Source organism: Festucalex cinctus, chromosome 8 (assembly GCF_051991245.1).
Source record: "Festucalex cinctus isolate MCC-2025b chromosome 8, RoL_Fcin_1.0, whole genome shotgun sequence".
Lineage (NCBI taxonomy): Eukaryota > Metazoa > Chordata > Actinopteri > Syngnathiformes > Syngnathidae > Festucalex > Festucalex cinctus.
The window spans coordinates 26,485,559-26,503,434 of record NC_135418.1 but is presented as its reverse complement, the minus strand read 5'-3'; the positions used below and the strand labels follow the sequence as shown (position 1 = coordinate 26,503,434).

Here is a 17,876-nt window from a genome sequence, read left to right as displayed (position 1 = left end):
TTTTTTTATTTTACAATCTGTGGCACAATGCTGCCTCTCACAGGTCACTCCTAGTACAGCACCATAGTACAGCACGAGCGGTTCTTTATTTCTTACGTTTTTAAAACGTGTTAATTTGCTTCAATTGTGTGATGCGTGTGAACTGCTTCGTGGCAAGCTGCCGCTCGGGCCGTCCCGATAGGCGACTGTCTCGCAACATGTGGAAGTGATGTTCTTAAATGCAAACAAGCCGAGGCCAAACATTGTTGTGCCGGCTAAAACGTGACACGCCAAGAAGATGCTTTATAATGGATGCTGTCGGGGAGGGAAAATCTGGAAGGGATTAAAGCGTTTTGCTGCTCCGACAGATTCCCTCCATTGTTCTTGAGCAGTGTGAATGCATCGGGCCTCTCAATCGCTGCGGATTTAGCTTGTGCGAAGAGGGAAGGTTTTTCAACTCGGCCCGTGTCATTGAGGTCAATTAGATTACTTGGGAGTTTTTATCCTCTTAAAGTGTCTGTTTGCCTTTTTTTTTTTTTTTTTTTTTAAACCCTCCCCTCCTTTCTCGCCGTCCCCAGCTGTGTTCCTTCAGGATGTTTATCAGCTGCTCAGCGAGCACATTTTCGAAAGCATCCCATTTCGATCTCGTGGAATTGAGAGCCTCGAGTGCGTCCTTTTGTTTGTTTGTTTTGGACGCTGGACTGTCGACCGTTTGCCAGCGGCGGCTTCACCCATTTGTGAGAAAACCTGTACGAGATGAGCTTAATGAGCGAAGTCCCCCCCCCGTTTGCACGGTCCAAATGGTGGACACTTGTCATTCTGTCGAGCCAGCCTGGAATAAATACTACTTGTGTGTGTATATAAGTGTTAATTTCATCTGCCATTTTTAAGTTTAGTCTTAGTTTTAGTCCAATTTCAGTCACAGTTAGTCAACCTCATCCCATTTTTTATTTGGTCAATTTTTAGTCGACAATAAATGTAGCTTTTTAGTCTTTATTTTAGTCCAACAAAACGTAATTTTATTCGTCTACTTTTAGTCAACAAAAACTGTCAACGTTTGAGTCTGGTTTTAGTCAGGACAACCATTTTACCCCTGTATATATTCTTTGTTGGTAGCAGATTATATTGAACTTTTTGGAACTAAAACTATTTCATAATATCAAAATTTCACTCATATTTTCGATGAAAAAACTTGACACACGATTACAGTGGCTTACTATGGCTCCATTCTATGAGCTAGTAAGTTAGCCGGCATTAGTTAGCATTTGCATTGACATTATTGTTGGAACGTTATAGCCATTGGATTAATGTTAAATTATAACAATAATGTACTTTCTTTTTTAACCTTTCACTGTGAATCCACCTCCTGTCTGTCCCATGTGTTTGTGCTGTGTCACATGACAGTGGCACAGACTCGACATATTAGCAACAACAAGATTTTACAAAATCATGTAATTTTCATCTCGTTTTTGTTCATCAACTAAAATGTCCATAGATTAGATTTTAGTCCAGATTTTATTCAGTGAAGGACATTATTGTCTCGTCTTCATTAGTCAACGAAAATGCATACGGATTTAATCCCAGTTATTGTTTATTAATGAGGGTTTTAGTCCAGTGAAAAATGTGTGATGACGAAATTATTTTTGTTTAGTTTTTGCTGACGAAATTAACACTAGTGTATATATGTATGTGTATGTGTGTGAGCACACAGCGTGCCTCACAGAGAAGCGCAAGGCTCTGGGCAGAATAACATTAACGACAATTACGCAGCACAATATGCGGTTTGATGGACACGGTGCCGAAAGGCCGGATTGTGCTCTAAGTGCTGAGCCTCAATATAGCGTGCCCGACCACCAAAACGCACACAAATATAACTCGGCCATGAGGCTAATGTTGTATAATACCGTGCTTATGTGGCTTATAATACAGACTCCAAAATAGCCTTGAATAGAGAGCAATGCAACAATCCACCCTTTGCGGTTATTTAGTCGGATTTTGTTGGAAACTTTCTGCACCGGAACTAGTGGGAATCTGACTATAAAAGAACAATAATAAATGTTTGATTTTATATCCATGATAATTGATTGCCTCGTTGGGTCAAAGTGTAGCCTCCAAATAGTCCCATTTAATGAAATACAAGATTTATTTGGAATTGTTTATTGCGGGGCTTTGGATCTAAGCTAAAACAATACAAGTTAGTACTTTGGATGTAAAGACACAACTTGCATCCATGATTGTGCTGACCTTGTCTTACTGTAAACAGTAGAAACTACTGTAAACGCAGCTTGTTTTAAGATGTTGACGATTAAGTTATTGTTAACCCAAAGGATTTTATAAAAAAAAAACTTGAACTGTGCAACTGGTGTGAAAATGTAGCCACTTGAAACAATTTATTTTTAATGACAGAATTTTAGTTCAGTGGTATGTCTAATTAATGAGGACTTTTTTTTTCCGGTCAGGCTTAGATTTGCTACGTTCTCAGATTTAGGGATAGACCCAGGCTGATAATCGGCGTCAATATGGAGCATTTTGAGTCGACAAATATCGGCGTCAGCCTCTTTTAAAAATCTGACAGCCAATAAAAGGTAAATCTAAAACCGTTTTAATTTCAGGGTGCGATATATATTTAAATTTTCAGTTCACTTTATGTGCTTCTGCTGACCCTGGGAACCTTCTGAACCTTTTGTTTTTGTTCGACATTAAAACAAAGGAAAATCAGATATTTTTACATTCTGCAAATTTACTTTCGAAAACTAGATAGAGCTATACTTGTTAAAGTTTCCACTTAACTTTTTGAAACGTACTAATTACCTTGGAAGCTCCCTGAACATTTTGTTAGAAATTTAAAAAGGACTGTCAATTTTCTAAGATTAAAAAAAGAAACTTCTACATTTTGAAAAGCCTGGAAAATTGTTTGATAAACATGCTTTAAGACATTACAAAGTCTAGATAGGCATTTGTCTTTTGAACAATTTTGACACCAATATTTTCCTCCCTTTTTTTTAATATTGAAAATGAATATCTGCTCCAAATATCAGTTATCGGCCTTCTTGACTTCATAATCGGTATCATTATCGGCCCTGAAAAAAACCTTATCGGTCTATTCTCTACTCATAATAGTACGCTGATTTTGGATTTTACTTGAAAACCAGGTTGACAAGTGTCACTTGGGGGTCAGCTGATGCTTATAGAAGGAGGCCGAAATGTTTCTTTGTGTCATACTCATATTTTTATCCCCCCCCAAACACAACAGTTTGAGTTGATGCCACATAGTTCATCTGCCCACAGCTTCATTTATATGAACACTGGAGTCCATTACGTTCGTGTGTCCTCAACTGCTTACTTGGCGACTGGCGTCGTTGCGTTCAGATCGTGAGCAAGTTCTTGTCGTGTACTTTGAGGTTCCTCCCTTCACCTTTCTCATGATCATCCTGACTACACCGGGCAAAATCTTGCGCAGAGCTCCAGCCAAGATGGCAAACTGATGTACATTGTTTGTGTCTTCCACTCGGGAATAATGCCACCTACCAGTTGCTGTCTTCTTCTCAGCAAACATTTGCTGTTGGTTTTGGAACCCATTCCAGACATGTGCAGGTCAACGGTATTATTGTCCCTCACATCATTTGGCACCTTTTTAGTTTTGCCCATGGCGGTGTAGAGATTGGAAGGTCAGAAATGGAGACCTGAAGAAGGTGTGCTTGATACACATTTGTAATTGGTTGATTGTCGCAAGGGGTGCTGGAGCCTATCCCAGCTGGCTTCGGGCAGTAGGCGGTTGGAGTGTGACGATATATCGATATCACGATAAATTGTGATACTTTGTCTCACGATAGATTATTGATACGTGATTCGCAAGTATCGCGATATTTGTAGTTAATAACCAGCCGCTATAACGGCTCCATTGTTCATTACTTATGGAGCAATTACTTGTTGGGCCACTAGGGAGAGCACTTCATAAGAGTGGCGGGGAAATGGATTGAAGTCTTCAGGCGAAGAAGACTTATGAGCTTAGTTTTTTATTATTATTATTATTATTATTATTATTATTATTATATATAGTATTTCTTTTTTTATAAATTTATATTTATTTAATTTATTATTTAATACATATTATTATTATTTATTAATGTATATTTTTATATATACTATATATATTTATATTTTTATTATTATATACTTATTTATTTTTTATTATTTATTAATTTATATCTATTTACTTATTATTTTATTTGTATTAATGAATTATTATTATTATTATTAATTATTATTAATATTATTATTAATATTATTATTATTATTATTTTTTATTGTTATTATTATTTTATGATTAGTTTTATCGTAGATTATCGCGGATTTATTACCTGAGTAATATATCGATAAAGGTGGTATCGTCATATCGCGAGACAATCGTTATCGTGAGCCTTGTATCGCACATCGTATCGTATCGTGAGGTAGCCAAAGGTTCCCACCCCTAGTAGGCGGGGTACACCCTGAACTGGTTGCCAGCCAATCGCAGTAGTTTGCCTTATCACCAAAATCAATAAAATAATTCTTGAATTCTTTACATGTGAGCCATTTCAACAGGCGATCATATATTTATTTCTCCCACTGTTTATGTAGACATTAACTGCAATATTTGTCAAAGAGCGTCCAGTCCACCGCCATTGTCTGGACGACGCTAATACGTCGTACGGGTTTACATTTCCACCAGACCGTGATGAGCATTCCCAGATAATTCACAGAGCTGATTCTCGGAAACACTGGTCGTCTTTGTTTCTGACGGCTTTCGCCTTGCCCGACCCTCCGAGTGTCGATCCACATGAAAGTATCTTTAAAAAAAGAGGAAGAGGGGAAACAACTGGCTACGAGCTTACAAGTGCGTCGGCTACTGTGATAAGCATTGTGGACTACACGCACAGAAAGTGGCAGTGTGTCACACTCTCGTTCTGGTGACCCAAGGGCACTCATGTGAAACCACTTTAATCCCCTCGTTCAGGCTGTTTGGGTTGGGGGAGGATCGCCCTCTGCGGCTCAGGGGTATTAATTTTAGTTGCTCTTATTTATAACAGTGCGCAATTGTCCGAGCGGTAGGCCTGTTATGAATAGGCCCACATTAAGTGTGCAACAAAGTTGGCTCAGAGTTCCCATGATGAAAATCCCCTTTCATTGCCCTCCTAACCCCCTCGCAATCAAAGCCATGCGCTTTGGCGGCGTTTAATCGCTTTATTTTTTTTTTTTATGCCACAATTTATATGTTGAGACGAATCCACAGGCTGCAAGGCCGTGCATGTCCCGGAGCGTTCGCAGATTATGACTTGTAACCGCTCCTCGCCACAAAATGACCAATCCAGGCGAGATTGGTTTCCCTCCGCTACATTCTCTGGAAAGTTTCCGATTTTTTTTTTCCTCCTAAAATATGCTGATTCAGGCTTTCAAGGAGTAAAAAAGAAAAAAGAAAGAAGAAAAGAAAGAACAGCAGCAGCAGCAGCAAGTCTGGCGCTCCGCTCACCTCGCTGCTTGTCAGTCTTTCCTTTCCAGATGGATTAACGATTAATTCTCACGTGGAGGATGACGATGGGAAGGTGATCAAAGTCAGTGTTCGTTACCCTTGACGGGCAAACTCTGGTTCCCCTTTACACCGCCTGTAAAAAAGCATTTGTTCTATGAATATTTTATGCACGTTTTTTTTTTACCCTGGTCAGATGACCGTCACTCGATAAAAGAGTCACATCAGACAGGCATGTTGAGGAAATATATGTTTGAGAGCTGTCAAAATTAATCGAGTAATCGATTATCAAATGAATCGACTGCATTTTAATTATCGACTAACTGTTTGCCGCCATTTTTTAATGTAACATTAAATTTCAGCATTTCAACAGCAATTGTTAACTGATTTCTGTCGTCCTTCATAAAAGAAGACTGATTATTTTCTGAGTTTAATCAAAATAAGACAAAGAGATTTGATTTGCTAACATTTGTTTTTATTTCGGAAAACAATGACTCATTTGTATCTGATTGGAGGCAGAAACTCTGAGTTGGAACTAATCATGTTCTGAAAAAAAGAAGAAAATAAAAACACAAATAAATTGTGAAAGCAATACAACACATTAATCATTTTCCAGTATTGGATTAGACATTGTGTACAAATAATAAAAGTACAAATATATTTGGCATCTTATTCCCTGAATTTTAGTTTAACCGAAGTGTCCGAATTCGATCGCCATGTTCCTGGTCACATGATCGTGATGACGTATCCCGTGCGTAACCGGAACCCGTCTTCGTTCATAACAATGTGAATTTGCTGACGTAATGAGCGAGAAAAAGATGTCTTGGATCCCAAATACTGTTCAGAGTAAAGTCCTCAACACGACGGCTGGATGCGCCAGGTTTATCCGGCTTTCGGTTGGAAACAAATCTTTGGCGTGTCCTCCGTGGCTGCTTTTGAAGAAGTGCTTCTTTGTTGTAAGGCGAAATTCCATCATTCCTCCTGAGTTCTTTGTTGTCATTCATTCAATGTGTAATTTACACACGTGATACGTCAAGATGACTATCAAAATTCCAGATACAGTACGTAACGCAAAAATATTCTGGTTAGTTAGCTGGTTAGTTTTTCATGGGTCTTGTGTTCCTTCAAGCATATTACCAAATATCATAACTTGCAGATGATTGGTAGCCGGCTATCCAAGAAGTTGCACATCTGGCATTTACTTCTGCTGCCCGGCTGTGTTGAAAGCGGCCATCAAAACAGATGCTAGTGACGCCATCTAGTAATGTCATGGAAAGGGATGCCGTTTTACTGCGCTAAAAGCTCACACAGTTGCGGCTATATTCCGCCATGGGCTGATAAATGCCGTAGCTTCCGTTTTGGCCGTGATTCGGCAATTTAGCGAAAATATATCTGCGAAAGGCGATATTTCGACAAATTCGAGTAAGATGTGTGCCAACGTTATTTCCAAAATGAGTCTTGCTGCGAGTGAGACTTTACTCTGGTCTCAACTCTTATTGTTTCTCTCTCAGCCGGTATCGCAGTGCAAATGTTTGACTTGACGAGGGATCGTGCACGCATGTGCGTGCGCGCCTCTCACTCTCAACTCTGATTGTTTCCTGAGCTCTGCGCCAGATAGGAAGTAGGAGGAAGTTATTGGAGGAGCCGCAGCAAATTTATTAGGGCTAAGCACACAATTAGGAGGGGCAGGAGGGCAGCGTGGCTCGATTTTTTGCGTATTATTTTGCGAGGGATGAAGTGGAAAACATAAAAAAAAAGTCTTTTAAATGGCGTGAGTAAGGGGGCTAAAGCCATGTTCTTGTCACAGAGCAGCAAGCTAAAATGTTTTCTTACTCCTGTAATACGACCTTTGAGAGCAGCTGCTCCGTTCGGCTGCCAAGTCCTGTTGTTTCCCCTGTCAAGCGTGTGTGCGTGTGTGCGTGTGTTGGCGTGCAAAGGGGCGGCGGCGTTGAGGAGGTATGGAGGTCTCTCATACAGACCAAAATCGCTTACTCTACATCTGTGTGCGGCCTTCAACACTAGAACAGAGCTTGCGGTTTAGCGTGCGTTTAGGTTTAACGGCGATATCAAATGAAAAAAAAGAGCCAAACCGACAAACACAATAGAATTGTTGGAAATGTGTTCGCAATATGTGTTTGTATGAAAAGGAATGTGAGTCAGGGTGTTGGTGACTAAGAATGACACTTGTGGAACGCACCAAACTTTTTATGACGTGCTTATTGTAGCCCGTTCACATCGCGAAATATTACACCAATTAATAGTAACTTCATCCATTAACAGCTCATGAGAGGTCGTCACAAGATACATTTCAAACCTAAACTACAAACTACAAGTTTTCCTCTTCAGTGTGTGCCAGAAATTCAAGCAGCACATCTTCAAAAAGCCACCTGCGGCATGACAACGTGCTAGCTAGCTTACACTGCCCAGAGCATCTGAAAGTTTCTGGTTGAGAAAACGTCACCGTGCTGGAGTGAACCTCGCTATGTATGACAAGCTCAAGGGGGCATTAACTCATACACTGTCATAGATGTTTATATTTATGAACATGATTCTACGGAAGCGAGGATCTGCCACTGTGGAGTAAACATTTTTTGACTGTTCAAACACATTTTTGACTATGTTTTGATTGAGTACGTTTTCTTCAAACGTAATTGCAAATATGTTCAAACATTCATAACGTGAAATGCCCTGTGGCATTATGGGAAAATATGTTAAGTTTGTAGCGATTAGCCTACAAGTCTGTTCAAACATATTTGCAAGTATGTTTCAACGTATTTGTGAGTAGGGCTGCCAAAATTAATCATAATCGAATATCATATTCATTGACCACTATTTTAATAATCAAGTAATCGTTTGGAGCCAGATTTTAACAACAGCAACTTTTTATTATCATCAGTGTTTAATCAAAATAAGACATTTGGAAACATCTGTTTTTACTTTGGAAAACAATGACCGAAACGGTAACATAGTACAACTATAGTACTATACAAATATGAACTACGAAATAATCACCAATCACTAATTCATAAACAGTAATCAAGTAAAAAAAATAAAATAATAAAAGCTTTCGTAATATAAATCAATGCAAAATTAAAACGAATCCGAATAGTCGCTAGATTAACCGATTCTATAGATATTTGATCGTGACAGCACAGTTTGTGAGTATGTTAGAATGTATTTACGGTAAATACGTTTGAGCGTACTCGCCAGTCAAAATGTTTACTCCACAACATTGGAAGTTGCACTCGAACGTTTACTACCACCGACAAATATTTTCATTAAAAGTGCATTTGTCAGAGGTCTGCAGCTGCCAAATGCACTTGGCGAATACAACTTTCATGACCAATCGATCCGTACAAGTTGGTGGCCTTGCATTGCATTGGATTTGCGATCAGCACAGCTCGTGAGCGAAAGGTAAAGATTGGTGATGATTCTCGGCTTGTCAAGCCGATTACGAGAGACAGAAAGGCCAACGAGAACGTCGGTCAAGTTTAGGCATCGCTCGAACAGCATAGTACATAATTTATTTACGCTATAAACTCAAGTTGTACTATGTACCGTTTAGAATGGCTGTTTATATTTTTATTTTTATTTTTTTCTATGGATGAATATTAATGTGCCCCATGATTGTCTGTGGACCAGTCCAAGCAACCCAGTGATGTCCCCCTTGAACCCTCCTGCCTCAACCATCTTTTCACACGTTTGAAAATAATGGCCTCCTTGTTTTGGCAAGAAAAAAAAAGAAAAAAAACTACTCTGTTGTTCTTTTCTAGGAAAATGTACAAAATAACTTGTTTTCTCGGCATTCCCCGAGCTGCACAAATTCCCTTCAATGGAATCCCTTTTTTCCTGATTTACCAGCTGCTTTCCTCCATGTGACCCAGCAGCCCTGCGAGTGACTCAGTAGTAAAGGCTGAATTTCAGTGGCATATTTCGACACTCGCAAAATCTCGCGGCTGAGGTAATCCGATTGGCGAGAACAGGAAATAAGCGAGGTGGTCGTAGTCGTGCGCCGAGAACACGCATAGGAAAGAAGGAATGAGCGCGCGGCGCATGAATGGCGGCGTTTGAATGAACGTGCGCATGCAGCAGCGCTATTTACATTCCTGCTGCACATTGGAATTTTCTTACATGTCGGTCTGGGCGTCCCGTGGCCTGACTCCCAGAAAGTGGGAGGAGTGTTGTGTGAGTTGTGTGTCAAGTTTGAGTGTTTCATTGTGTGTCATCTAGTCACATAGTGGGGATTTTTGGTTTTGGAGTTTATAGGCACAGTATGATGTTGCCTGATATTGTCTGGTTCTCTTTAAGCAATGAGATGAAGGTCCTAATTTTCACTTTTTGTGATTTTCTTCAGTTTAGCAAACAGGCAATTTGTAGTCTAAAGACTCGTTTGCAGTCTAAAGTAGAACGACATGCAGGTTCTTCACACATATATACTAGGGATGTAACAATAACAGTAATATGGTGATATCGCAATATTAAAACTGCCACAAGAAATTGTCGTCGTCTTGTCATGATATTAAAAGCAGCACATCTTTAAATAAAAAAAGTCATGTTGATTTCCATTTGTGCAGTTCTAGCACCCTCTGGTGGCTAGTTTTTGAGTGCAGTTGAATTTTCATACGGCATCTTTTGGCCCTTCTAGTAAGTAAGTAAGCTTTATTTGGATAGCGCTTTTCACAGACACTTATTTTAAAGTTTAAAATCCAAAATCTTTAGATGAAGGGGTACGTAATGTGTGTACGCATTATCAAGTAAGTGTTATCATTCTAGGTTGTTGCTATAATGTACAAAAGCACAATATTGTGTGGTTTTCTTAGTATGACTTAATTAAAAAAATAATAATAATTGTGACCTTTTTTGTATCGTCAATATCCCCACAATATCGTGATAATTATCAGATTGTGACCTTCATATCGTGATAACATCGTATCGTGATGTGTGGATATCGTTACATCCCTAATATATACAATCAGGACGACTGTACTTCTCTTAAATAGTGCCCCCTGGTGTCCAAACTTAGACACCACATAACTGAAATAACTTGTGTTGCAGGCTACATAGTGATAGTGAAATGGATTGTAATGTAATGTAATGTAATGTACATTTTTTACAAATTGCAAGATGTGATGTTATCATCAAGCATCTGTACTTGGTATTGACGGGTACTTAAATGTAACTCGTACATGTCCACGGCTTAAAAAAAAAAAAAGTGGTATCAGTACGTCACCCGAATCATGTCTTCTTTTATGCGCTTGTTGGAAATGACGAGACATAAAATCAGAAGATGCGCTAAAACAAATAGTAGCGCCACTTCCAATGCCCCCGCCCCTTTCACTGTGCTGATGTTGCGTTCCAGTTCAAACAGTCCCTCTGTTTTCCAAACCCCCAAATTGGACAGCATACCCCCACCCCCCCTGCACCCGCCAACAAACCCCCCTCCGCTCTCCAGACAAACCAACCAACTCTCTGGACGAGCCACAACCACCCCACTCCTCCCTTCCACTGGTCTCCTGTCCTTATTTGGGTAGAGACGTTCCCAACGCTGGGTGGGGAGGTCGGAAAGGGAAAAGGGGGGAGTCTGGGTCGGGGGCGTCGGTTTGACACAAGGGAGGCAGGAGGAGAAACAGTGAGCACTCGAAGCCCTTTCTTAATAAGGACATGTCTGGAATTCAAGCTGCACTCTCTCTCTGCAACAAGCTCGCCGTGCCCTCACGTCTGCATGTTGTTCTTCTTACTGCTGCTCTCTTCGTGGGGGACCACCCGCCACTCTATTATTATGATTATTATTTGTATTATTTCCAAAGCCTCACACCAAATACCCAGCGTATCCCTGGCATCGCGTGAGCGTCTCCCGGGCGAGCTCAGTTTGCGGTGTCGAGTTCGAACGCTGTCAAAAAGGGTCTGCCTTCTCCGAGGCCTCGCCTGTTAAAATTAGCAGCCTGACGCGGGCCAATTTGTCAAACTCTCGTCGGGGGGTTCGAGCATATCGTGTTCGCCGTAGTGTGCGAGCGAACGCCGCTGTGTCACACGAGAGCAAAATAAATCATCTCCTCGCGAATAAATCCATTTCGTCCGCTTAGCAAAGTTCCAAAATTCAATTTTCAACATCAGCAACTAAAGAGGTCATTCGAATTAAAAACATTTTTTGCTCAGGGTAATATTTTTTTTTCTCCGAAACTTTTTGGTTGAGTAGAGCGTTTTGCGTATAGCATGGTGCTCTATCGGTTTGCACATTTGCCTCACAGTCAAGAGGTTCTGGGTTCGATTCTGTGCAGTTTGCATTTGTAATCAGGCTTTCGAACCCTCATATCAAAAATGGTTTCATTTCTAAACTGTTAATTTGGTTGTTTGTCTACATGATCCTTGCGATTAGGGGCCAGTCTAGGGTGGACCTCTCTCTTGCCTTAAGTCATCAGGTAGGCTTTATGACCCATGACCCTTGTCACATTGTGTTATTTAATTACTCTATTGTTTCTATAATTTGTTTGTTTTGTCAACCTTCTATTATTCAAATACTGTACAGGAGGGTATTTGGTTTACGACACAATTGAATGATTACAGTAAATATTTTTATCAAAATCTCTTCTATGCCCCCCCGTCTCCAAAGACGGTTCAGTTTCATTTCAGCTTGCATGACTGGATCTTGTTTTGTTGAACCACCTTTTATAGTGCCCAGACAGTATCAATATTAATCAGGATTAAGTAGTGTGGCGTGTTGTGAATCATCCGATCAACTGTAAAGCAGTAAGCATGTAGACCTAGTTTTGAGGTTCTGGGTTCGAATCTCAGCTCTGGCTTGCTGTGTGGAATGGTTGCATGTTCTAGCTGTGCTTGCATGGGTTAAATAACCCACACAAATGAGATTATTTTCTCGCATGAAGTTCTACACAAGGAGAAATCACGTTTATACAGCGACCAAATATCATCACGAGAAACATTGATCATTTCTTATTCATCCCTCCCACTCATCTGCATCTGCACGAACGCTAAAGTAGAAAAAGAATCTCCCAGGGGGGGAGGGGGGCTCGCGGTTACTTCATCGACTTCCATCTGGGAGACAATGTGAGGCTGCGGAGGCATCTTGAAAAACACTTTGGATTTCTGCTCGCCGTCAGCCGCAATCCGACCGCATTGAGACACAGTTCCTACAGTTCCGAGACCACAGACATTCTCCGAGGCCAGTCCTGATTAGTGAGCGCTTTAAAGTTCATTTCATGGTCTAACTTGAATTTATTTTCATTTATTCAACGCAAAGACACAAAATCTGAAGACATTGTTTCTCATGGTGTCATCTCTGGCATTCTGGTATTAAAGAGAAATTAGAATAGAGTGTATAGATGCAGTATGCTAACAAGCACAAATCATTCTTGTACTTTGTACATGACTTGTTGGATCATATCTACAATGAATATGGTTCAAGATGAACTCTTCTGCCCCTGCACACATACAGTGTAACAGATTGTATCCGATCATGTTAAATGAATCCAAGACGGACTATCCCAAATTGGATCAGATCTGGATTGAATTTGGTTTCATGTTACAGCATCTTACCCTGAATACACATAGCTCAATTGGATAAACTTTGCTTAGATTTAGGTGTTTGGTCATGTTAAAGAAGCTTGTCGGTTTTAAATTCAAATTGGATCTGGTCTGGAATGAATTTGGTTTTATGTTTCAGTGAGATTGATTAACTGAAACGTATGATATAAAAGACGTTTACATGCCGGGGCATGTTAAATGGGGTAGTTAGTGTTGAGTTCAAATTGGATCATATCTGGATTCAGTTTGGTTTCATGTTGCAATATCTGACTCCATAAATTTCAGTTAAAACAGATCATAGGTTTGTGATGAATGGGATTGTCAGTTGATCATATCGGCATTGAATGATGTGGTTTCTTTTTAGTATTTCTGAGCCTCCACACACATAAGAAATAATTTTTGTTGTACTTTCAGGTGTTTTTGAGTGGATGCTACATATTTGTTTTAGGCTGCCGTCATCTCAGTTTTTATGTTGCGTGCCTCTTGTTAACATCTCTTACGTCGTAACATCTTGGGACCATGTGTTCTTGCATTAGCATTTTCTTTTGAGGTCTGCCTCTGTAAATAAATAATTGAGGACTTTCATTGGGCTTTGCGGAGAATCACGCAAAACGTTTCCTTTTTTTCTTTTCAAATGTAGTTAAAACTAAGTGCGTCTCTTTCTTGTTGTTGTTTTTACAGCTCTCCTATCGATCCTTTCGTATTGGGGCTCGGGGTCGGGCCCAGGGGGAGCCGCCACCATTGCGTCCCACGATTGGAGTGCCAACGGAAGCCCAGAAGATGGGCTGGACGGCGGGGACAACGAGGACAAAGTCATCGACGGCGACGCCGAGGGGGTGTGGAGCCCGGATATCGAACAAAGTTTTCAGGAGGCCCTCGCCATCTACCCCCCCTGCGGCCGGAGGAAAATCATCCTGTCGGACGAGGGCAAGATGTACGGTAAGTCGACTGTATGACGAGCAATGTCAAAGTCATTTGGTCTGGATCAGACCCAGATGGGATTTAGTTTGACAATTCAGTTTTCAATCTGCATTCACATAGCAAATGTACAATGTTTGTTTTTTTTGTTTTTTTAACTCCAGATTTTTACGAAGTTTTAAGAGAGATGTAAAGGTCCAATCATGTCAAATGGGGTAGTCACTGTTAAATTCAAATTGGATCATGTCTGGATTCAATTTGGATTCACGTCATGTTCTTAACCTGAAAATGCACGAGTTTTTTTTTTTTTTTTTTAAATGAAATAAAATTCCACACATTTAAGTCCCTGATCATGATAAATGGTATTGTCAGTATTGGATTTAAATCAGATCTGGATTGAATTTTGTTTAATGAACATTAAATTTGGCCAAATCAGACAAATGTCTGCATGCACGGCACATTTTTTTCGATACAATATTAGGCAAAATTAATTTCCTGATCATAATAAATGGGTTTGTCAGTGTTAACTTCAAATAGGATCAGATCTGGATTGAATTGATTCCTTGTTACAGCTTCTGACCCTGCATGCTTATGGCAGGTTTGGTCCAAATTGGATTTAACAGACTAAAGTATGTAGGTGTGTATGACAATGGGATTGTGAGCATTGGATTCAAATTGGATCAGATCTGAATTAGATTTTTTGCTATAGAATGCAAATGTTAAAGTACAGTAATTCAAAACAGTAGACTGGAATTTGTCAGCAATCAAACCATAATGACAACATGATAGAAATGTGCTAACCAAGACAAATTTCGAGGAGATCTTTCTCTGGTGCACATGTGGCAGTTTCAATATGAGAGCCAGTTTTACTTTCCACCCTCAGCTCTATGCAACAAGTCTGTGCACGTCGCGCTGTGACCCGGGGGCAGGTTCTTCCGGTCGCACCAGCACTTGAAGCAGGTTTTTGCTGTTCCGAGAGCATCACTTTGCTTTATTTACACCTGCCCCTTTCTTCTTCTTTTCATACTGCTGCTGCAGTTTTAAGTTCTGAATTTGATGCAGGGCATTGCTGTGGAATTATCACAGTGGAAATCAGGACATGGGAATACAAGACGCGTACTCATGATTGTCTAGAATCGTTTCCTGCGATGTGTTCATTAAACTGCAGGTGTTGCGTCTTTAATGTCCTGCAGAGCTCCAGATGGATTCGTTTTAAAAGCGTCGCCTCTGACTTATTCTGTTGCCTCGCTCTCATCTCGTCTGAGTTTCTGAGGTCGGAAATTTTGCCGAGCAACGGTGAATGTTGATTGACTGGAAGTGTACTCGGTCTTGTTCTTGTACCCTTTCCTCAACAAACCTCTCTCTGGTTTTTGGTTATTTCCACCAATGAAATGCATCCCTCCAACCCCTTCCAGTGGTGCTTTGTAAATCTTTTTCCTGCCCTTTAATTATTGTCCATCAAGTCCCAAAACGTTGAAATCGATGTGACCATAAAAACCATCAATCACGTCCGACAGAGGATGTATTTTGGAGGCATTAGTTTTCATTTTCGGGTGGATTTTCTACTAATGAGATCATATTCCTTGTGGGCTTATGGTTGGACAATACTGGATTATTATTGTATATGTTATTGTTATTATTACTGTGATTGATTGGTGACCAGGGTGTATTCTGCCTTTTGCTATCTTCTGCATAGTTATTAACTAGGGATGTCATGATAAGCTCACTATCATGATATTGTGATATTAAAACTGCCCCAATATCGTCGTTGTCATGTTCATGATATTTAAATGAAACACATTTGTAAAAAAAAAAAAAAAAGTCAGTTGATTTCTGTTCATGCAGTTCTAGCACCCTCTGGTGGCTAGTTTTTTAGTGCAATTTAATTTTCATTAGGGATGTTTTGGCCCTTCTATGTTTAAAATCTACACTCATTGTCAGATGAAGGGGAACATAATATGCCTGTGAAGCAAGTCAATATGTGGCGGAACTCGATGTGTGCGTGCAATAACAACATAACATAATACAAAACTTAATAATAATAATAATAATAATAATAATAATAACAACATTGATGTTATGTACAAAAGCATATTGTGCTTTTTTTAGTATGAGCTTTTTTTTAAATTTGTTTTTATTTTTTTACAATTTTGCGACCTTTTTTTATATATCGCAAACCTCCCCACAGTATCGTGATAATTATCGTATCGTGAGCTTCATATCGTGATAATATCGTATCGTGACATTTGGATATCATTACATCCCTATTATTAACATTACTATTTGTATTAAACTGCATGATATTTGTAAAACTATATTCACGTTATCACCTTTAGGCCCTAATAAAAATTAGGCAGCTGTATAGTTAGAAATTTGAACCTGGAACTACCGAGGCAAAAGTCCACCATGGTGCATGAAAAAATTTCAACATCAGCATATTTTCTGGAAATCCACTTGTGTAATATGCATAAAATAACCTGAAGATCAAAAAATCTTGCTAGTATTGAAAATTGAGATTTAGGAAGATTGCTAGTGGACAAAATGCCAAAAATGGCAACCCGGCAAGCTATCGATATGAAAATACGGTACAAACTCCAAGCAGGAAGCTGAGTTTTGGACCATGAACTTCAGAACTGTGGGCCGATGCGCTAACCACTACTTCACCGTGCTGCTTCATAGCCAGAACACAAAGGTTGCATTTGACAAGGTCGTTCATCATGTTGCCTTTTGTTTGGCGCAGCAGACACTTCTGCTGACTCTGCTTACAATTTTTTTTTTCTTTGTCGCACATTCAACAAGTTTCCTGAAAAAATGCCAGTTAGCTTTGGGAGAAATTCAGCTGACTATGACTTATTTTATTTTATTTTATTTATTTTTATTTTTTTTAAGGTTGTCACCTTTTGGCATGAACCCAAACGTGCATAAGTAGGATTTAATAGCTCTCAAGTCGTGTTTAGCAGGGCAGTGTTGTATCTACATTGTGCAACGGTGCGTTGACAAAGAGGCGGCATGCTCACAAACCGGACCCCCCTCGCGACAAACTGTCAAGACCTCCTCCCGGGGGTGCCCCCCATTTACACCAAGTCATCCAGTTGAAACCCCTTGCAAGGAGATGACCTCAGACGTCTAAAAGCAGCCGTGACGTGAGCTTATGGGAATGTTAACAACTACTACCGTTTTCTTTCTTCTTTCTTTTTTTTTTTTTTGCCGTCTCACACTCTCCCGACGGCCTCCGAACGCGCGTTAGTCATCCGTGACCATCGGGAATTCCGCACATTCTGCCCAGATGCCTTTCGCTCGGTGGGAAAGCCTTCAAATTTCCATTGCCTTATCAAGCGTGCCCGGCTACAAATGTCGTTTCGGTTCCATGTGGCCGTCTAGACTTCCCGGTAGCATCGCCAGTCATTTCCATAACGTTGGCGGGGGCGGCGGTCAGTTCAAGCAGCCCGACTCTCCAATGTAATAAGTCACACGTGTTAATAATAACACCGCTCCTTTCTCAAGATGAACAATTCTGTTGAGCCTAAAACAGCACAAGGACTTTTATAGCACCCTTTCAACCTGTTTTCTTCACCTGTTTTTAAAGTGAAAGTCAGCCTTAAACATTTCTTAACAATAATATGTTATGTGTCATTTCACTAGTCTAAACATGACATTCTGATTAATATTATTTGTGGAACATGAGTTATGAAGTAAAATCCGTTTTTATCCATCTCAGGGGACGGCCATTTTGCCACGTGCCCTCGACTGAAGATGGCGACAATGTTGTTCAGGGCTCAGGTAACGACCAATCACAGCTCGCCCTTTTTCTGAAGCTGCGCTGTGATTGGTTGTTACCTGAGCAACATTGATGTCATCTTCAGTCGACAGCAAGTGGCAAAATGGCCGCCTCCCGAGATGGATAAAAATGGCTGGATTTTGCTGCTTAACT

General features: G+C 40.1%; 1 protein-coding gene across 1 annotated transcript in view; it reads left to right on the top strand.

Annotated features, from left to right (window-relative positions):
* tead3b (TEA domain family member 3 b) overlaps positions 1-17,876 on the top strand; it is a 64,501-nt gene that overhangs the window by 25,423 nt on the left and 21,202 nt on the right. Inside the window, exon 3 of the mRNA XM_077531031.1 lies at positions 13,709-13,966. Within this exon, the coding sequence (XP_077387157.1) occupies positions 13,709-13,966 (258 nt within the window). The remainder of the gene's footprint in view (positions 1-13,708; positions 13,967-17,876) is intronic.